The 20,840-nt window shown below is 43.1% G+C and overlaps 1 protein-coding gene across 4 annotated transcripts in view; it reads right to left on the minus strand.

Annotated features, from left to right (window-relative positions):
• The window catches only part of CEP112 (centrosomal protein 112), a 1,991,189-nt gene that overhangs the window by 496,337 nt on the left and 1,474,012 nt on the right, over window positions 1–20,840 (minus strand). For all 4 annotated transcript variants that reach the window (XM_069199882.1, XM_069199881.1, XM_069199883.1 and 1 more), the window contains one exon: window positions 20,073–20,303. In XM_069199882.1, coding sequence (XP_069055983.1) covers window positions 20,073–20,303 — 231 coding nt within the window. The remainder of the gene's footprint in view (window positions 1–20,072; window positions 20,304–20,840) is intronic.

Raw genomic sequence — 20,840 nt, forward strand, 5'->3', positions numbered from 1 at the left:
GGGCGCGGTCGCCCGAAAGGGCGTTTAATCAACCCCGACAATACAACTGGATCAAATATAAGTGAGAAAACGCAATAGAAAACGATACCGAGATTAGAGAAAGAAGAGAGAAGTTCAGATAGTATTGAATCGAGATCTACCAGAGCGAGAGGAAACGCATCCGAACCCGACGGCGGAAAGAAAACAATCTAACAAAGGACTCTATGCCCATGCGCACTATCACCGAGAGAAGGAGTCACTCGATCTCATGACTCGAAAAAGCTTCTTCGAAGAAAAACAACTTGTAACACTCCGAGCTCAACACTGGATGGCGGACTTATACAAAGCATGTGTATCTGCAACTACACATGCCATCAAACATATATATATATACATATAAATATACATATATATATTTATTTATTTCTTGCATGTTCATCCTCGGGTGATACTCTGGGTGCCACATGCCTTGAATAAACCTCCCCCTTTTGGATCCCCTCTCTCCTCTGACTCTCAGTGTGATTTTGGGCAGCTCTGTAATCAGTATTCTGCCTACTTTGTCTTCCCTGCCACCAGCCTAGTCAGCTCACCCGAATGTTCCTGACAGGATTTATGTGACATTCTTGCTGGATAACAGGGACAGGAAAGAGTTTTTTTCTAACACACAACTACATTCAAATTAACTGTATTTCAGAACATACCAGAATTATGAACACACAAATGAAGCAAATTGTTTGTATTTTCTGAATTTCTGAATTGTGTTGGAAACAAATACTTTAATATTATTAAAACAACTCATTACACTAGGTGATGCTATTTCCACACATTTTAGCCTGTGCAATGTATAGTTTTATTTGTAAAACTGTATGTCTGAGCAAATGTAACGGCCATTTTAATTGAAATTGTGTATCTGTAATGGCAGAATGCTGCCACACCATGAACACTCCACTCTATGCCACTCCTTTCCACACTGCACCACTCCACACCACTCCACTTTACAACACTCCAGGTCACTGCACTCTGCACCACTCCACTCTACGCCACTCCACTCTATACCTCTCTACTCTTCCTTGTACCACTCTACTCTGCCAATTCACTCTTTGTCACTCCACCTTACAACACTGCACTCTTCGCCACTGCACTTTACACCACTCCAATCTGCTCTGCACAGCATTACTCTACACCACTCTGTATCACTGCACTCCACTGCACTCTATGCCAATACACTCTACACAAATGTACTTTGCTAACATGCAACGCTATGCCCCTGCACTCTAAGCCCATCCACTGTATGGCACTCTAAAATACTCTGCACCACTGCACTCCATGCCACTGCATTCTACATCACTTTACTCCACATGCTTTTACACTCTATGCCACTCTACGCAACTGCACTTTACCATTGCCAATGCTTTTCATACAGTACAATACAGGTAGTTAAGCAGTTGTTATGAAATTATTTAGATTGTCCACGTCATTCCATACTTCTTAGAATCAATAGTTCATGCAGACAATGTAGCCCAATGAAAATTCTTTATTTGCTTAGGATCATTCTTGTATAATTAGACAAAGCTGGTTAAATATTATGCTGTGCATAAAGAATACTCAATAGTTGTTCGCCTGAAGGAAAATATTGTGATTATGAGCTAATTTAATACTGAAATGAAGTACTTTAAGCAATTACTGTGAGTAATACAGACAATATTTTGTAACATAGAAATTTAATACAGGCAATCAGATAAAACTTACAAGTTGAAAAGTCATAGTTTTTTAAATTGTGTGGTAATCTGCTTTGTGTTCTCAAATGGATGGGTTCTGGTGAGATGTAATGCGTTGACGTCAGGCTGTTGATAAAATCACTTAGGTAGTTGCCTATATGCACATTTCTTACCTCTCTCAGGTCTGGTTGGTGAGAAGATGCTGTTGATGACTTGGGAAGGAAAGGGAAGAAGGTGTGTGTTACAATTTGTAATGTACTAAAATCTTGCAATATGGGAGGTAAATAATAACGGGTTGTAGCTCCTGGCTGTCTAGGTTTGGGTACTTTATTATTGGCAATAGCCTTCTGTTCCAATAATTTAACATGTAAGAGTTCACTTAAGGGAATGTTCAGGGATTAGATGTCCATCAACGTATGGTTTGTATTTGCCCACTTCTGCTCTTACACATTCTCTGTGAATCTAGAGGCTAAGTGTAGAGGTATGCTTGCTTCATACCGCAGAATTCCAAGTTAATACGAACTACAGTTATACTGTGAGGTGTCAGAGTTGGGAATGGAAATGTGACTCAACTAGCAACAGAATGAGGTGGGAGATGAGGATTCCCTGGAGTACATCTGTGCCGAGTTATGTCACTAGGATCCTGGTAGCATGGCAGGCAGATGGTGTTTCGGGCTGCTCGCTCCATACTGATGGCGTTAGATCATACTCCACCTCACAGGAGTCTGGCCCAATCCTTACATGCTGGCCCCAGACACAAACCTCTTCCATATGGTCTGATAAACTGGCTTGGTATGTATCTTATGACTTCCAAAACAGTCATTGGTGACGGGGGCTAGCCTAGGAAAAGCCACTCACTGTTGGTGCACATGTTGAGACGGCTCCTAGGCTGCACATTTCGCTCATTGAAGCCAGGCAAGAGCAATGGCTCCGCAATCAATCTCGAAATCAAGTACGGTTATCCCGCGCAAGCAGGAGCCATTTTCTCAAGAACAGCAAGGGACTAATGGCTATCTGTTGTTGCAAGCGCACAACTTAATAAGTTACTTTAGCCACTAAGTTTAAGTTTACGAACCTCCTTCATTGACAAACCCGTCAATCTGTGACACCTTGTTCGATTTCTTGGCATCCATATTTATTGTTTATTTATGTTTTAGTGTCTTCAAAAGGTGCTTTTTAATCTGGAACAATGCTCACGCTATCCACAAAGCACACAGCAGTATATCTGTGAGCATTTCTATACCTATCAAGCATACTCTCACAACTGAAAATACTGCCAAGAAAATAAGAGAATCTTTTGTCTTTGCATTTCTTGTGTTTAAATGTTTTATTTCCCTCCTCTTTGATAGAAAAAAATATTTTGTAATTATGGAATATATTTAATTTAATATATTTCGTAATTTAAGCATCTGATCGTTTGATTTAGAAGGCTGTGTTTGATTTAGAAAACTGTGTATACATTTACAGATTGCAAAAATATAAATCTGTCTTTTTGAGTGATGCCAATAAAAGATGAAAAGATATATATCACCAAAAGAGACCACATGTTTCTTAGGTAAAGTTATTAAAAGGCGTTTGTATAACTCAAAGAAAAGCTAATTCTGCTTATGCAGGTAAGCACAGCAGCTGAAATAAAGAGAATTCGCCCAGAACAAGAAGTTACTTACTCACTGTAACACTCATTCTGGTGGATATTCTATCTAAAAATATATCATAACATATTAAATATGCTTGTAAAGCACCCGATCACCCCTTGGGTCATCCTGGTACTAGGTAACATATTTATTGTTACCCAATTCAATAAAACTAATTGTATCGACCTTAGAAGGATGAAAGGCTGAGTGGACCCAATGAGACTCGAACCTGTGGCTATGATGTCAAACGCAGATTTTTGGAGTGGATGCATTTGCCCGCTGAGCCTCCACACCTGATGTAGATTAACCCACCTACCCAACCCATCAACCAACCCCCATCCTCTGGCATGGACTAAAGAACATGACAACAAGGTTCAAAATTATATTTTGGCAAACTGTCACCTGTAATCTGTTCGAAGTGTTCCGTATCTGAGAAAACTATTAAGAAATTGACGCCAGCATGCAGGGGTGGGGTTTATAAGAGGTTCTATTCCGTCACTTTCGGGACCGAACGCGGTTACCATGGGTCCATATGGTGCCACCTATGGTTGCATAGAAGCATTGACGACAACATTCTCCATATCCAATCTGGTACATAGGGACATTTTCAAGGCGAGGAACGAGTTGTTAGAAGTATCTCAGAAAGCTTGACTGGGACTTCGTAGGTTATAACATACGAAAGTCGTAATCTCAAGTCTATTCATGCCATTAGGAAATTATTACCATTCATGGGCATAGGAGATCATTTCCTGAAACGCCTTTTAAGTAATTGTCAGGTTTCTGTATGCAATGACAACAGAGCAAACGCGTCCTGTTCCTGTATCTCCCCAATCTCTGCCTATTGTTTTCTGACTGCGAAAGTGCCCCTTGTAAACTATCACATTCTAGCCGGGCAAGTATAAAGGGCTTCCTCTTATGCGCAATGCAGTCGTTTGCACGGACAAGAAAACTAATTAACTGTACAGTAATAGATTTCAAAAGTACTGGCATTCGTTTCACGATGGACTTCTAATAAGAAAGCATGACCTTCTAAAGACTGGCCCTCAGGCAAAACCAGACAGACGAAGTAAAGACTCCCACCTCAATTGAGACGTCACATTGTGAGATGTCAGACTAGTGTGTAGTCCACCAAGTGATCCGCCTCTTGGGCTCGCTGCTTCTGTCCTGCATCTCTGTGGCATACCCTGCTCCCCATGAGTGGTGTGATCAAGCTGGGCCTGAACTGTGGCCAGGAGAGCCTACCGCCTATCCTGCACGCATTCTCAAAATTATAACCAGCCATCATGAGCGTTAGGTCCTGCCAGAGGCATCCTGTTCAGTTGCAACACATCTCGGAGAAGGACAACATAGATGCACGGTCATTTTGCATCAGGCACTCTCTTCATGGAGACCTAATGTGTGGCCTTCACAGGGCCAGGTGATGCACACGTCCTCTTTGTGTTAAACTAAAGACAGAAACAACTACCAAATTATAGCACGACATACTTGTTCGAAGTGCAAGTCATTAGACTGAATTGCTGGCTACTGGTGGGGATGATCATAGGGATAAGAAAAGGGACATTTCGCCCATTGCTGCAGAGACTGAAACCAAACTCACGGGTAAGCAGTTACCTTATTTGACCTGTGCCTGTGGACCTGCTATGTGTGCAACATTGTAAACTACAACCTTGCCATACTCCACCCGTATTTCTCCATTAAACAGTGTTCACTGGGCTCTCAGGGAAAAATGAAGTATGTATACGGTTCTTGGGGACACAGCTGGAGAAGCTGAGGTGGTGGCTGGTCTGCCACTGACCTAGTCGTCTTTTTCAAGACAATAAATCCCATACCTTAAGCTCCACTGAGTGAAGAAGTTACTGCAATTTGGCAACAAGGATGCTTTGACAACATTATCTACCTATGTGTTGCTAGCCATTCGTGTCATTAAGGTTATTCAAGCTAACCAAGAAAATAATATTTACAATAGTGTACAATGGTTGATCCTTTAAGCTTGGACAACGAAAGTGAGAAAACTAAATGGGGGTTTAAAGCTTTCCTTAATTCAAGTTTAACTGCTTGGGCAGAGGCCTGTCCATGAACAGGACATCAAGGGGCCTGCACATTCACCTGGCTGTGGGTCCGGAGAAAACAGGAGTGAGTGGGACTGCACAACTGAAGAGATCATGGATGGCAACATGGCGGAGCCCACTATGCGTTCGCCCTTTCTGGTAAAACAGAGACCTGGGGGTACACAAAACATGGCACTCGCAGCCCAAGCCTGCTGGACGATGGGGCACAATAGAACACACAAGGTAGCGAGTTAAGCCTAACATAGTTAAGGGGTCAAACCCTGCAGTAGAAATTACAGCTACTACGTACTGAAAGACTGCATTAATTTCTTGATAAGCCAGTGATTCATGACGTTGATTTATGATATGATTTTTTATAACATTGATTTATGTCATAATGTGTGTCCGTAGGCCTGTCAGTAACCACCTGAGTGATGACTTGATTTTTATTGAAGGTCTAAGTATACAATATCTTAGAAGTGATGATGAGGAAGCCAAACCAAGGAAAGCATTCCAACAAACAGCGAGTCTTGTCCACTCATGCTACTGCTGTGGGGGTCCGCAGCAAAGTTCAGTTTTCCAAGTGTCTTCTGATACAACTAAGTGTCTAGAGTGTGGATCTATTGTGCATATTGCTGGAGTATACTAGAAGACAATATATAAAGTGATGTGCTGAAGACAACGCAAAACAGCGGAGAGTGACAACAATTCAAGGAATGGTAATTGAGACAATAAAAACAATGCTACTGTGCTTGATGAAGTTTAGGAGCATCCCACTGTGAGTTGCAGAGGCTCAGGCACACCATAAACCATTATTGTACAAAGCTTTTGGGAAGGCAATTCTAACTGTGAAACTGGTAGTAGACTAGAATGTTCTGACATCAATCCAGAGAGTTACACAGGGATTACATCATTGACATTTGGGATTTAGACCTTTAGTTTTCAGATTCAAAAACAGAAAAGCTACCTCTGTAAGCTTTATATTGCCAAGGAAGTTCCTTTTGGTTGGGGTAGAGGGGCCAATGGTACTTAAATCCCATACTAGCTCATTACTTAAAAGAGATTAACTACTTCTAGCAGCATGCAACAGCAAAGATACTAGTATCTGGGTTAACAGGTTCCCAAACACGTTAAAGAAAGGGGTTGGTAAATTAAAGGGGTTTCCATATAGTATTATTTTGAAATCTTACACCACCCCAAAAATTCGTTCAGTAAGGAACATATCAATAATCTATGTGGATTTTGCTGTTGGTTATGGCACTACATGTGAATGTTAAAAGAGGGCTCCAAGGGGACCTCGGACATCCGAGTATTAACACTGTGATTGAACAGTTTCCCTTCCCCAGGGCTGAGTAATGTCATTAGTGACTTTGGATGCACCAAGGCTCTCCATACTTAATTTGTCTTCTATCACCACATTTGTTCACATCCCAACAGCAAGGCATTACCAGGATTTATTACACCTTTTGCATGCTTTCAGTTCTGCTGCATGCCTTTTGGGCTTGTCTCTGTGGCTGCTGTTTTACAAAAACTAATGTTTGTAGAAATGCCTGTTGTTACCTGCTTTCAAGAGGACATACTGATGAGAGGCAGAATTTTTAAGAAAAACAAGATGAACATTTATGCGTGTGCTAGACATACTTGAGAGGATAAGAGGAGAGGGTTGACAGCAGAAATCAGTAAATGCAAATCTGATGAACACAAGGTCACAAATCTAGGCCATTGGGTCAGTGGTAATCAAGGCAAAAAAAAAATTGGTAGCAGCTAGAAATGCCCCAGCACCTCCTACCTTTTCTTTGTATGGCAGAGGTTTACTCAAAATTGTAGTACATTTCTCAGATAAAAGTCATCACATGTGCATAGTATCAAAAATACATCCATACTCAAGTGATCTAGTGATTGTCAACGGAATTTTAAGGAGATTAAAAAGGTGCTTTGTAGAGCCCCAAGTCTATAGGGGTCTGATCCCAAGGCTGATACCTTAGTAACCGCGCATGCCAATGGCAAAGGACTTGGGCAGTACTTACACTGACAGATCCCACCGTTTCAAAAAACTCACTGAGAGAGAGAGAGAGAGAGAGAAACCCTTACATGTGCATGAGCTCTTGATCACGTTTACGAAAATGCATTAGAAAAAATATATATTTGTGGGCGTGATCAAAAACACTTACTAAATTACTGACCACCTAAATGCTGAATAGTGCCTGTCAGATCAGTCACATTATCTATATGTTTGGAAGACGTTATGCACCAGGTGCTAGGAATATCATGGCTGATTTCTAGAACAAAATACCTATACAGATAAACCAAACTGACAATATGTGGAATACATACAGTATTGCTTGTATGATGAATGTGTATGATGAATGTGCAGGATAATTGCAATGCCATATCAGGAGTGGGATGTGTCAGTGTATCCAAACATCGTGAGGTACTGAAGGAAGGTACAAGCACAGTGAGGACTGAATGAAAGTCCAAGAACGCTGATAAACTAGAAATGCAAATGTTCTGGGAGGTTAAAGACAAACTGAATGAGAGTGGGTAATTTTTGCTGAGCATTTACCCCAGCTCCCCCCCCCCCCCCCCCACGAATATGAGAAACAAAATCATCTCTTTGCCATTAAGGTTTATAAGGGATTTCTAAGACTAAAAAATACAAAAATGATGGCTTGTTGGTGACCTTGAAATACGATCATTTTGGGAGTATGAGGATTTCATGAGAACTGATAAAACCCAGAAGCACTTAAGACCACCCCTGCTGCCCCTGTAGTGTCCCACTATGCCTTGGGAACAGCCTACAATGGATAGCGTGGCACCTGTGTGCTGGGACAGTGATGAACAAGTATTCCAGTGTGACTGTGTACTTGTTCTCTAAACGGATCAAAGTAAAGGAGGCGGAAACGGAGGAAACCATGAATGTAATAGAGTGTCTTGGTGATTTGTTTTGGAGTCATGGTCTAGCCTCATCAATGGTTACTCAGAATGATGTTCAGTTTAGGTCAAAGGAAACGTTATTTACTTAAAGGATTCAGGTATAAATAATAGGTTAACTCCTCTGTATCATTTTAAGAGAGAATGAATGCCTTCTTCAAAAAACAATCCAGTTTGGACATAGAGAGCTAGAATCTTTCAATGGTTTTCCGCAATTGTGTATTTTCTATGTTAACAGAAATACTGTTGAGGCTTCTTTTTTGTATTCATTCATGTTCATGTTTTGTAATACTTTAAACTACAACCTTGTTATATTTTCCAAGTATTTTTCCCTTGAATTGGGATGTTGCATTCACTAGGTTTTCAGGAAAGAATGTTGGCATCATATCATACTTGGGGTAGAATTGGAGGAGGTGAGGTGGTGGTTTGTCTGCCACTGACCCGGGGACTATTTCCTAACAATAAATCCTGTTGCAGAAGCTCTACTGCATGATGATGTTACTTCAGGACTCTGTCCACTAGCAGACTTGTCACAAGCAGTTAATCATTGTGCATAATTCTAATTTTCCTGAGACTAGGGCCACAGGCACTTGGGATACTGATGCTGACACTTCCTACTAAGACACAGTAGCCTCACAACTCTTTAACTCTATCCTCTTCGTTTGATATGTATATGTTTGCAAAAATATCTGAAGAATAGGTCATTTTGATCTCCATATTACCACCCTTTGACATGTTTGATTCAGAGGCACTTGACTCCTAGTGAGTAAAACTGCACCAGAGATTCAAGCGCTACCTACAAGCCACACACACAAGAAAGTGTCAGATGTGTAAGCCCAAAACCTTCACACAAACCTACTAGGAGATAAAGTTGAGGCTTTCCTGGTGAGTCTGACCCACCGCGCAACATTGAGTCCAACACTACATCTTAACGCCCTGATGAATCCATTGATGACAATGTCATTTGACTGTATGAGCTGGTGACCACCATGAATGACAGTTTCAACAATGGAAAATATCTGTCTACGCAAAATCAAAAGATGCAACTCCACGTTTTTCACATGAAACAGATGATGGAACCGATAGAGCTGCAGAAAATTTACAGGCGGGTCACAGGCAGGCCATTCAGAGTAGAAAGAAACAAGAGCACGTTGGCACACATCCGAGATGGACAAAAAAGATTGCATCTCTGCAACTAAATCGTTTCCCGACATGAATGTAATCAAATCTCATGAGATAAATCGTCCCCAGCCATGAAGGTGAGCAAGCTTCTCTAGATAATGACTGAAAGGAAGACCAGCTAAAATGTTCAGGACATATAGCAGCTAAACATGCTGGCGAAATACAACATAAACAGGCGGCCTTCACCTGTATGTATGTGGATCGACATATAGCCACTTTTGTTTTGGACAATGGGGCCAAGTGTAAAATATTACGTGTGCACCAGAATATGAGAAAATGTCGGTTTATCCAAAGCTCGCATCAGAGTATGAGAAATTGTCAGTAAAACCAAAGCTCTCATTTTCCAACACGGAAGTGTTCCAGTGGGGTTCACATCATCCTGCAGCAAAGTAAGGACCAGCCTCTGTAATTCTTTTTTATGCAAGAAGGAGCGTATGTACTCAGGGGTGAGGTATCAGATCCCTGTATCCGCGGCAGTGCTGGGATTACTGGCAATGACATTCAATGCACTGTCGTAATATCAGACACTGGGCAAATTCTCTGCTTTATCCCGTGTTCAGATAAAACTGAAAGCCACTCAAATAACATTCCACATAAATGAAGCTCTCAGCCCTCTTTGGCTGAGACTCTCACGTGCAAAACCGTGCATCACCAACATAAGAGGAGCTAGAGAGCTTGGTGGATCAAGACAACATTTTATATGGGATGGAAACAACACTGTTGGTGTCCAGAATGTTAGCTGGACACACATGAAACAAAATATACATTGCCTTAATATGGACATAACAAACAATGCCACTGAAAGCAGTACCTCACTTGAACCACATAATTAGCTGCCTCAACAGCAAGGGTGGTTTCTCCATGGTATCTCTAAGGAAATTGATGTAGTTAAGCCTGGGCTGTCTATCCCAGACAGCCTACCATGCCTCACTCTGAAGCACGAAACAGAAGCCAGGCAGTAAATCAACTTTCTGCAATGTGAAGCATGAGGCAAGGCTTACCGTTCTAAAACCTTTCATTGCCATTGTAGTCTATGCTGGTATCCACTGTAGGCCAGTGACGCTGTCAGCATTGTGGTTTCAGGCATCAGAGTCTGCATCCCTACGTGAGGCCAGATGCCTGTCATTCACAGGCATGGGTTCAACCCTTTCCCATTCGTCACTGGAAGCAAGCATGTGTGACTTGGCGTCTTGTCCTCAGTAACGGTAAGTGTCATAATGCTAGTCTTGTGTTAGGTGTATTGTTCCTAAACCCCCTGGTCATGCTAATATCCCCCACTGTGACAAACGGGGCACTGACTGCAGGTAGCTGGTTCCTGTAGAAGCGGAGTTGCTTAATTAGTCCCCCCACAAAATCAATCCAAAAGATGACTAGGATTGTTGCTCTCTCGCGAAGTTGATCCAAATATCTAAGTCAAGTGCAAAGAGAGAAATAGAGAAATATGTGCTTATTGTAAAGAAAGTTGCATGGTGTATGGCGTTAAAACTGGCCCTATCCTCCAGGAACGGACCTTCACGAATTTCGCTTTATTTGTTCTATCACAAAATCAATCGAAAAGATGAGCAGGGTTTTTGCTCTCTTGCAAAGTTGATCCAACTATCAAAGTCAAGCACAAAGAGAGAGATATGCGCTTATAGTAAAGAAAGTTACATGATGTATGGCGTTAAAACTGTCCCTATCCTCCATGCACAGACCTCCCGAATTTCGCCCCCTGGAGGCAAAGCTCCTGATGGGTGCGTTGCTGAAGGGTAAAATTCGGCAAATCTACCGATCCCTGATCATGAATGCTCCAGACACATTTGCGCTGCTGAGAACTCAATGGGAAGAATTGGTTGGACCTTTAGCGGAGCAAGATTGGAGAGATGCCAGAATGGCTTCCCACACCATAACAATCTCCTTTAAGTTGCACCATATACAAACATTCTACCTCTACCATGCATACCTTACCCCAGCCACCTTCACCAAGTGTGTCTCCTTCATAGCCCTACATGTTTCAAATGCCCCCATGCCAAGGCAGACTTCTACAAGATAGGTATGGACGTGTCCATTAATTGTCAGTTACTGGAATGAGGTGGCCCGGATGCTGTCAAGAGTGTTGGGCTGGGAGGTGAAGGTGTCTCTGAAGGCATTTCTCCTTGTCATCCTTGAGGGGATAGGGGTACAAGAGACGACCAAGCACTGATTGGAGTGGCTACAGTGGTTGCAAAATTAGATATAACCTGGGGATGGAAGTTACCCACACCGTCCCCACTGTCTCATTGGTGAAAGGGGGTTGGCTGTTGTGCGCAACAAGAGGGACCAGTGTACAAACACACCAGGCTGAGTAGTTAATGGTGAACCCATTTTGGGCTTGACATGACAGAGTAGCAGCTCTGGGTGCCTTCCCATATGGAATTTGATGTTGTTAACTCCCAATAGTGGGTAGGATCTGATAATCGATTATTATATGGTGATGGCGGTCATGTCTGACTATTTACTATGTATGTCTCTATATATGCAAAAATCAATAAAGTTGGTTATAAAGAAAAACAAAAATGGCCCTATCTTCAAGTCCTTAAAATTAATGGTTAAGGTAATGCATGTCAGTGATTTAGTTCCTCTTTTATTTCACATGTTTTACTTATACTTGCATTCCCCAAGATTGGTAGTTATGTCATCATGTTGTGTATCTGTATCTTTTCGTGCATCTTATTGTTCTTGTGTAGTGCATACTTTGAGTTGCACCAGGTATTTATGAGGGGCTTTGATTGAGAGCTCATGGGCTGAGACAGAAAGCACAGTGTCTGTCAGTGGCTTGGCCTCTTTGCAGAACACACAGAACAATGGTCATGTATTACCATTGCAATTGAAATTCTGTGTAAATGTGAGCAACGAGGGTACACAGATGTGAAAATATTTACAAGGCAAAAGTAAACGAAAATAAAGTGCTTAAATGTGAGAAAGTGCACTTTGTGTTTGGGGGTAATGAAGTGAGGAGAATGCAAGGAAAGTGCATTCCAGGGAGAGTGAAAAGAGGGTGCTGAGTCAAGGGATGAGTTCGAAGATGTGCAGATGGATGAGATGTGAAGAGATAAAAGGGCATTCATACCGAACATAAATCGCACATAACTGAAGGCCAATACTCCTTCCACAGGCCTCAATAATATTTAACAGAGTCTCACAAATTCAGAATTATCACTGCTGTTACTCATTTATCTAAAAATATCTAACAACCATTGACAAAGCCGATAGTACAGGCAGGTTTTACGTGTATGTCAGTTATTGTGTTATATATCTGGCTGCAATAACATCTCAGACAGAAAACAAAATAACAGTCGGGTATCACACTATGGGAATCATAGAAATTTATTTTACGTGTATTTATTTTACTTTTTTTCATCCCACTTAAAGATCTGTTTGCACATAGTTTCATATAACTGATTGCAGCCTGCAGCTGTGGGTGCTTCCCAAAGGCTGAGTATTTTCTTCCAAAGTCGATGCCACATGCACTGTAATACATTAGGCAAGCACACACTTTAAAGGGCCTGAAGTTGCTATGCTGTACAATTCATTACATTGTAGAAACTGTTGAACACATTAATTCAGTAAGATATGGGGCAGTTTTAATGTGCTTAATATTCCAAGACTATACGTTCCCACTGCTTTATAAACCTTGCTTTCTCACTAAATTTATTTGCTTTAAAATGCACCATTTGCCAATCTTTTAAAAACATTTTTAGTGAAGGAGGAACACCCCAACCCCACGTTTGTCAATTAATCTTGCTCGCCTCTCTTGCTACATAAGTCATGCCCAACTTTTACCCCTCGCTACCTTCAAATGTCATCAGCTGCCACTTCTCAACGGTGCCTGAATTTTCAACCAGGCTTCTGTTCAACCAAAACTGCAGAAAAGTTTATGTCCATAAAACAGAGCAATTCAAAGAACCAAGATGACTCAGATCTCCATTGGCCAAGTTCACTAGCAAGCCATTAGAGATTACTATAACACCCCACATAGTTCTAAAGGGATTTGCCGCACTGAGTGAATGGAGTATACATTCCCCTTCAAAACACATCACCAATAATGTAAGTGACAACAATTTGGAAGACAAGACAAAATGCTAGATAACTCGCAGATGTTAGACAGTGTACTCCAAGCCAACCCTGCTGGAAGAAACACTAGAGTATCAGCCACCATCTAGAAAATCTGATGTCTACTTTCTTGACACTCCTACACAGATGACCTCCATCCAATGAACAATGGTGTCTGCTAAGTCGTACTGAGAAACAAGTTACTTTTATTTCTGCTAAGTTTTACTGATGAACAAGTTACTTCCTTTTGTAATGCTTATTCTTGGTACAGACGCTGTCGAATTGCAGAATCGTCACCTTAGAATATCCCCCAGGAGTCAGACTGGATCCAGAAAATCGTGTGCACTACTAAGTGGCGGAGGTTGGCTCTACCTTCATGTCATCCGCATCAGAGGTGATGTTCTGATGCTTACAGAAGCGCTACTCCAGCAAGGTTACTTCAGTTTTTCATGAATATCTCTGTGCCAAAAACAAAGAGCCAGATGAAAAAACAATATTTGATCATTGCACAGCATTTAATGGGGTCTTTTAGGTGAAGAGCCCATTTGTAAAACGGAGAGGATGGGTGGCTCAGTGAGGAATCGGCGGCTTAATAATCTCTCTACGAGAAAAAGAGTTACCAAAGGTAAAGAACTTGTTCTTCTGATAGAAACATCTAAATGCAGATCCCTCACCTTAAAATAGATACCCAAGCAATACCCCCCTGGAGGTGAGTCTGCAAACTGGCTTAATCCAAGAAGCCCTGGAGGACCAAATGAGCAAATGGTCCTCCCGGGCTGCCCGACGATCCAAGCAGTAGTGCTTTATGAACGTGTGGAGTGACCCCCATGTGGCAGCCTGGCAGATATCCAGCACAGGTACCCCGCACGCCAACACAGCGATGAGGCCTCGGCCCGGGAGGCTGCTTCTTCGCCAATGAGTAGCAACTCTTAAAGTGGACTACAATCCATCAAGAGTTGATCCGCTTCTGCGCAGCTTTGCCCTTCTTTGTTCCAGGGAATCCAATTAAGAGCTGATTGTCCACCTGGTGGTTTTTGGTGCAATCACTGCAGAAGGAGAGAGCTCTCTCTGGGTCCAGACAATGAGTATCTCTTCCTTTGAGGTGGAGCAAAAAAGGTAGGCAACGTGATGTTCTGGCCACCTTCAGAAAGAAAGAGGCGTGAGTCAGAAGGACCAGTTTGTATGGGGAAAAAGGTGATGCATGGCAGGTGAACCAACAGAGCCTGAGGTCCAGTGACCCTCCTGGCTGATGACAGCAACCAAAACAAGAGCCGCACACAGCAGCTGTACAGGGGGTCAAAGGGAGAATATATGAGGTATGTACAGACCAGATTGAGATCCCATTGGGGCATCACGAAAGGGGTAGGAGGGAACAAATGCTGTAACCTTTTAAATACCAAATCACAACTGGTGACTTGAACATGGAGTGTTGATTTGACAGCCGAAGGAAAGATGAAAAAGCCCAACAGGTAACCCCTAACAATGCCAATGGCAAGGCCTTGAAGAGCTAACAATAAAACAAACAGCAATACCACTAACAGAGGAGCACAATGGGGGTTCACATGGCGAGAGGAACACCAAGCCACAAAATTATTCCAGCAACAGGCACATACAGTTTTAGTAGAGGGACATCTGGTTGCCATGATGACGTCATGGACCTCGGGAGAAGATCAAAACCCCTCTATTGTTACCGCTTAACCTCCAGCAATGAGGTTGGAGAGTGTGCAGTTTCAGGTGTAAGAACCTGCCCTATCGCTGTGACATAAAGAGGCAGCCGGACTGGAGGTCAGATGTTTATACTCAGGAGTTTGGGATACCATACTCGCCGTGCCCAATCACAAGCCACCAGAATGACTTGGGCCTGGTCTATCCTGAGAAATCGGGGTAGGAGTGGTATTAGCTAAAAGCCGTACAGGATTCCCAAGTTCCACTAGAGGCGGAGCATGTTTCTGAGTGAGAGTTGCTTTGGGAAGTTCAGCGCACAAAAGTGATGACACTGCATGTTCTCTGCAGCCAAGGTTCTCCCAATTCTTGGAAGCAACCTTGCGCCACCTCCAACTATAATTGCAATTCATGATCCACATTTAATTGACAGCAGAGTTAGTCTGACCTAGCATTAATGGATCCTGCCAGGTGCAATTCGTACAGGAAGATGTCCTGGCATTCAACCGAGTCCAGATGTGCAGATCCTCCTGGCACAGGGTACAAGACCCCACCCCACCCTGTTTGTTGCAATACCACATAGTGGTAGTGTTGTCCATGGAGACCTAAACCAGCCTTCACTTGAAGAGGAGGAAGGCTTTCAATATCAAGCAGTTAGCCTTCATCTCCAACAGACTGATGTGGAGCTGAGATTCTGCTGGAGACCAGAGTCCTCTGATCTCCACCTTTCCCAGATAGCAGCCCCAGTGCAGAAGCGACGCACCAGTAACCACTGTCAATTCTAAATGAGGAAAGGAGAGAGGTTTGCTGCTGACCCAATCACAGTCTATTAGCCACAACTGCAGGTCCTTTACAGTCCCTTTAAAAAATCTGGACGAGGTCGGAGAGATTCCCCTGATGCTGTGTCTACTGGGAATTGAGGTCCCACTGCAGAGCCTGAATGTGCCATCAGGCATGCTTCACCAGCAGGATTCAGAAGGCCATCAGTCCCATCAGCCTCACAGTCAGACTCAACAAAGCCCAGTTCTGAGGTTGAAACATTAAGATGATAGCCGATTGTCCTGGACTCATTGTTCCAGAGGAAAGGTGTAGAACTGCACTATATCCAGAGCAGCTTCAATGAAGGGGATCATCTGGGACAGACGTAGGTGTGACTTTAGCATGCTGACAGTGAACCCTAGTGAACCAGGAGGTCCACCATCGCCTGGAGGTGGTTGACAACTGCCTGCTGTGAACCTGCCATCAGCAGTCAGTCATCAAGGTAGGGGAAGACTGGGACCCGTGACCTCCGAAGAAGAGCTGCACCCACCGTCATCACCTTCATGAACACCTGAGGGACACGAGTCAGGCCAAAAAGAAGCACTTAAAACTGTAAATGCAGTAAACAAGTAGCGCCTGTGGGCCTGCAGGAGTGGAATAAGAAGTATGCGTCCTTCAAGTTCAAGGCTACCATTCAGTCTCCAGGGTCGACGGCAGACAGAATCTGAGTTGTGAGCATCTTGAATATCTCTTTCCACAGAAAGGTGTTGAGAGGGTGCAGATGTAGGATAGGACAACGTCCTCTATCCCTTTCTGGCACCAGAACCACGTCCTACTTCTAACATCCACCCTTTCGATGCCTCCTTTGGCCAACAGAACCTACACTTCTTGATGAAGCAAGTAGAGATAGTTCTCCGTTAGCCATTCTGGAGATAGGGGCAAAGAGAGAGGTGTTGCCACAAACAGAAGGGCGTAAACCTTGCATTATTTGGTGCACTCACTTGTCAGTTTATGTTGCCTCACTGGGGCAGGTGGTGCCACATTCTCCCACCAACAAGATCTCTCTGTTGGGCGGATGGCTTGTTAAAGTGGCTTGGTGGTTGCGGCAGCCAGATGAACGGGGGCTTGATGACACGCTGGGCATGACGGCAGTGTACTTTTTGGGATTCGCGACCCTGTCCAAGAAAGACCTTGGTAACCTGCTGGGCCACTGTTGCCAAAAATGCACCTTCCTGCAAAATACGCCCCAGAGGGGAAATCATGCCAGAGGCTGGGTAGATGTTCAGGCTGTTGTGTCCTTTTTTGGGAGCTCTGACCCTGTCCACGAAAGGGCTTGGTAACATCCTGGGCTGTGCATCACTGTTGCGAAAGATGCACCTTCCTCCAAAACAGGTCCCCAGAAGGGAAAGCATGCCAGAGGCTGGGGAGATGTCCAGGCAGCAGGTGTCACCCAGCTCCTTGTACCAGTTTCCTTCCTAGCCAGGGTTGTGCACAAAAAGACAATACCTTTCTTCCTCATCATCCTTCTCAGGGTTAAAGGGCCGGCCTGAAGGCTGCAACTCTAGAAGTTGGTATGGTTTGGAGGGTCCCAGGGTCAAGTGGCTTCGACTTGGAGTCTGAAATGTGGATAGGTTCATCGTCCAGTGGCACAGGATACATCCGGGTCAGCGCCGGGGGAACTGAAGCCTCTGAGGACATAGGCACCCATGTCATTGTCATACTGATCCAGGGTGGAACAGAGAACCCATATGGCATTGGACACAAACTTGTCAGCGGTAACCTAGCTGGGTTACCTTGTGGCTCTGTGGAGCCCAAAGGAGCACCAGAGGGAGCTGGCAGCCAAAAGATAGCGTGCAGGTTTTGTAAAATTCTTTTAGTTAGGTGGGCGTCACTCTGGCACCGCGGAACGCTGGATAGCATGGAGTAGGCCTGGACATCAGCTTTGCAAGTGAGGTACAGGAGCAGGGCCTAGAAGCATGGTGTGTGGATGGAGAAGTCTAAGAACACTTAGGGGGTTATTACAACTTTGGAGGAGGTGTTAATCCGTCCCAAAAGTGACGGATATACCACCAGCCGTATTACGAGTTCCATAGGATATAATGGAATCGTAATACAGCTAGTGGTATATCCGTCACTTTACCATCACTTTTGGGACGGATTAACACCTCCTCCAAAGTTGTAATAACCCCCTTAGTCTTCTTCTTCTTGTGTTTCTTGAAATTACCCATTTGGAAGAAGAGGTCTTAGAACACAAAGATGATTGTCTGTGGGAATAGCTCCAGGAACGGCCTCAAGATCTACAGCAGGAACATGACAAGGTGCAGCACCACGCCTTCTTCAGCTGCGCCGCCAGGAACTTCATCTCCTACTCTCAAATAACTTTGAGGTGTATCAATTTGCACTTGACACAGGCCTTGGGGTTGTGGCCCAACACCAGATACAGACCAACAGGAGACAGACCATCAGGGGACCCCCCGACATTTGTCTGTGACATTCCCTGCAAGGTTTAAACTTTGTAGGTTCTGCAGGGGACATGTCCTAGCACAGTGGTAGCAATAGGTCAAAAATAGTGTTCAAGGGGGTCAAAAAAGTTGGTCATAAATGACTGAGGTAGCTTTCCGGATCTGCGCTGTTGACGTGGATAGAAAGGAACTGAAGCTAATACACCAAGGTCACACTTAAATGGGCACTGTGACATCAATTGCGATGTGGATGACGCCAAGGCGGAGCCAATCAATGCCACCCACCTGTGCAGAGGTACTGCTTAAGATTTTTCAGATCAAGTCCGATGCCTGGGGAATATTCTAAGGTGAGGACTCTGCAGTTAGAAGTCTCTATCAGAAAGGATTTCTCATTTTATCTCTTTCCCTTTAAGGACATGTTTATACAATCAATACTGAACTGTTGAAACAAACTGTGTTTAGACAGGCAGGAACCTTCTTTGCTTCAGCTGCAAATGAAAGACAATTATGCAGCTCTCATTGTCATCAGTCTATTAAAGAAAGCCTGCATTTTATGCCCGCTGGGCTCACTGCATTGGCTACTAATTAAATAACCCATTGTGGACAAGGTATTGTGTCTGGTATATAACGTGGTTACTAATCCACAGACTACTTTAACAGCCTGTTTAAATGATATAGGCACACTCATGCTTGAGATCCATGGATCATGCAAATTTCTACAACAAAACAAGTCAGAATTAGGAGTCAGCCACCAGTTTACAATCGACCCAAGAGAGTGATGACAAAAGAAGTGTAAAAAAAAAGCCTAAAACACACGTTGAGAACACCGCTACAGTGACTTCTGCATATTGTGCCCTTCAGGCCTCAAGACTCATACATAGATCTAGTATCTCCTTCATTAAAACTAAGGGGTAGAAAGCCGACTTGTTATGCCACACATGGCAGGAATATCAGGGCCACCTTATCAGTTTGCACAAAGTGGACTCAGGTGAGGTACCTTCAAAACAATGAAAAAAAATGCAATGCACAGTTTTTTTCAATGGCAATTTTATTTGCGTGGAACATGGATTATATGTATATGTATCATGAAGTTCCAATTGCTCCATGTGAGCCATCTCAAATAAAAGCCAAAGGTATATTTGCAAAATGTTACCCTCATTCTACTCTTGAACTGATTAGCTCCATTACCTACAAAAACTATACATGTTAGCAAATCTTGAGGACAAGGATTTCCCACCCATGCTCACATGGGCGGGAATGTGGTCAAATTTTTAAGCTATTGATATGAGATAAATAAATGTATTATTCATTATGTATTATTTAATCAAAATGAGAATACATTAAAACAGTTGCTGGTTATACTGGAAACCTGCAAAGAATCCAGGTCAAGTTTTGGACAATGCTAAAAAAGATCAGATACCCTCTTGTTCCAATTCTCTTGTACGGCGTTTTTAATGAAACATACAATTTATTTTAACAAAATCTACCAAAAAGTAAGTTAAAGCCTGTGTAGCTCCACCCAACTCCTACTGGATTCCCTTCACATACCCCTTTTTTGCCAAAAAGCTTCCCCCTAAGGCTAGTACCCATAACCAGAACACAACCAGAGACTCCTTGGCTCTCTACCTTTTCGCAGATCGTTTCCATGTCAGACGCATGAACCCTCTGCAAGTCCAATTTCATCTTCTCCATATCGTTCCGAAGTTTGCAGACCACATTCTCATGATCACGGGCTGCCTTCTGCTTCTCCTCTTCTCGCATCTGCCCTAGCTCCATCAGCTGCTGTTTGCGTTGGGTGTTCACCTGGATTAGTTCTTCTCGCAGCTTATGAACTTGTGCTTCCAGGCCAGAAATCGTCTTCAGGAAAAGAGAAAAGACAATATGGTCTTTAGGTACCATTTCCACTGTGCATCTGGAAACTTACCTATCCATATTTTTGACAGTAGGGCATTTTTCACACTAAACGTACACAGAGAGTCTTAGATGCCTCCCTTAATTGAGAGAAGTTTACTGAATGTTTAGTTTGCTACCCCTAGGCACATGAAATCTGTTGTGCTCCCAATCTCAGTCTTGTAGTCCAGTCTTTCACACTTCTGTTAATACATTGCTTATAATTCGCAAGGGCATTTCCACGTTAATAAACCACAAGCTAAACCTATTTGCAAACATTTACAGTTATATTATGAACTTATGGGAATCAAGAAGAGAACATTAAAGCTGACAATTTAAATAATATCAAGGGCACATAGTCGACTTTTCTTTCTTTAACTTTTCCGCTCTGATCTATCCTTTTTTGGTCTGGGCTTTTTTAACCTTTGTGTGTTTTTGTTTTGCTTTTTTGTAATACAAAGAACATTTTTACCAGGGTTATAAGGACTCACACAACTCTTTTTC

The sequence above is a fragment of the Pleurodeles waltl genome, chromosome 7 (genome assembly GCF_031143425.1).
Source record: "Pleurodeles waltl isolate 20211129_DDA chromosome 7, aPleWal1.hap1.20221129, whole genome shotgun sequence".
Taxonomy (NCBI): domain Eukaryota; kingdom Metazoa; phylum Chordata; class Amphibia; order Caudata; family Salamandridae; genus Pleurodeles; species Pleurodeles waltl.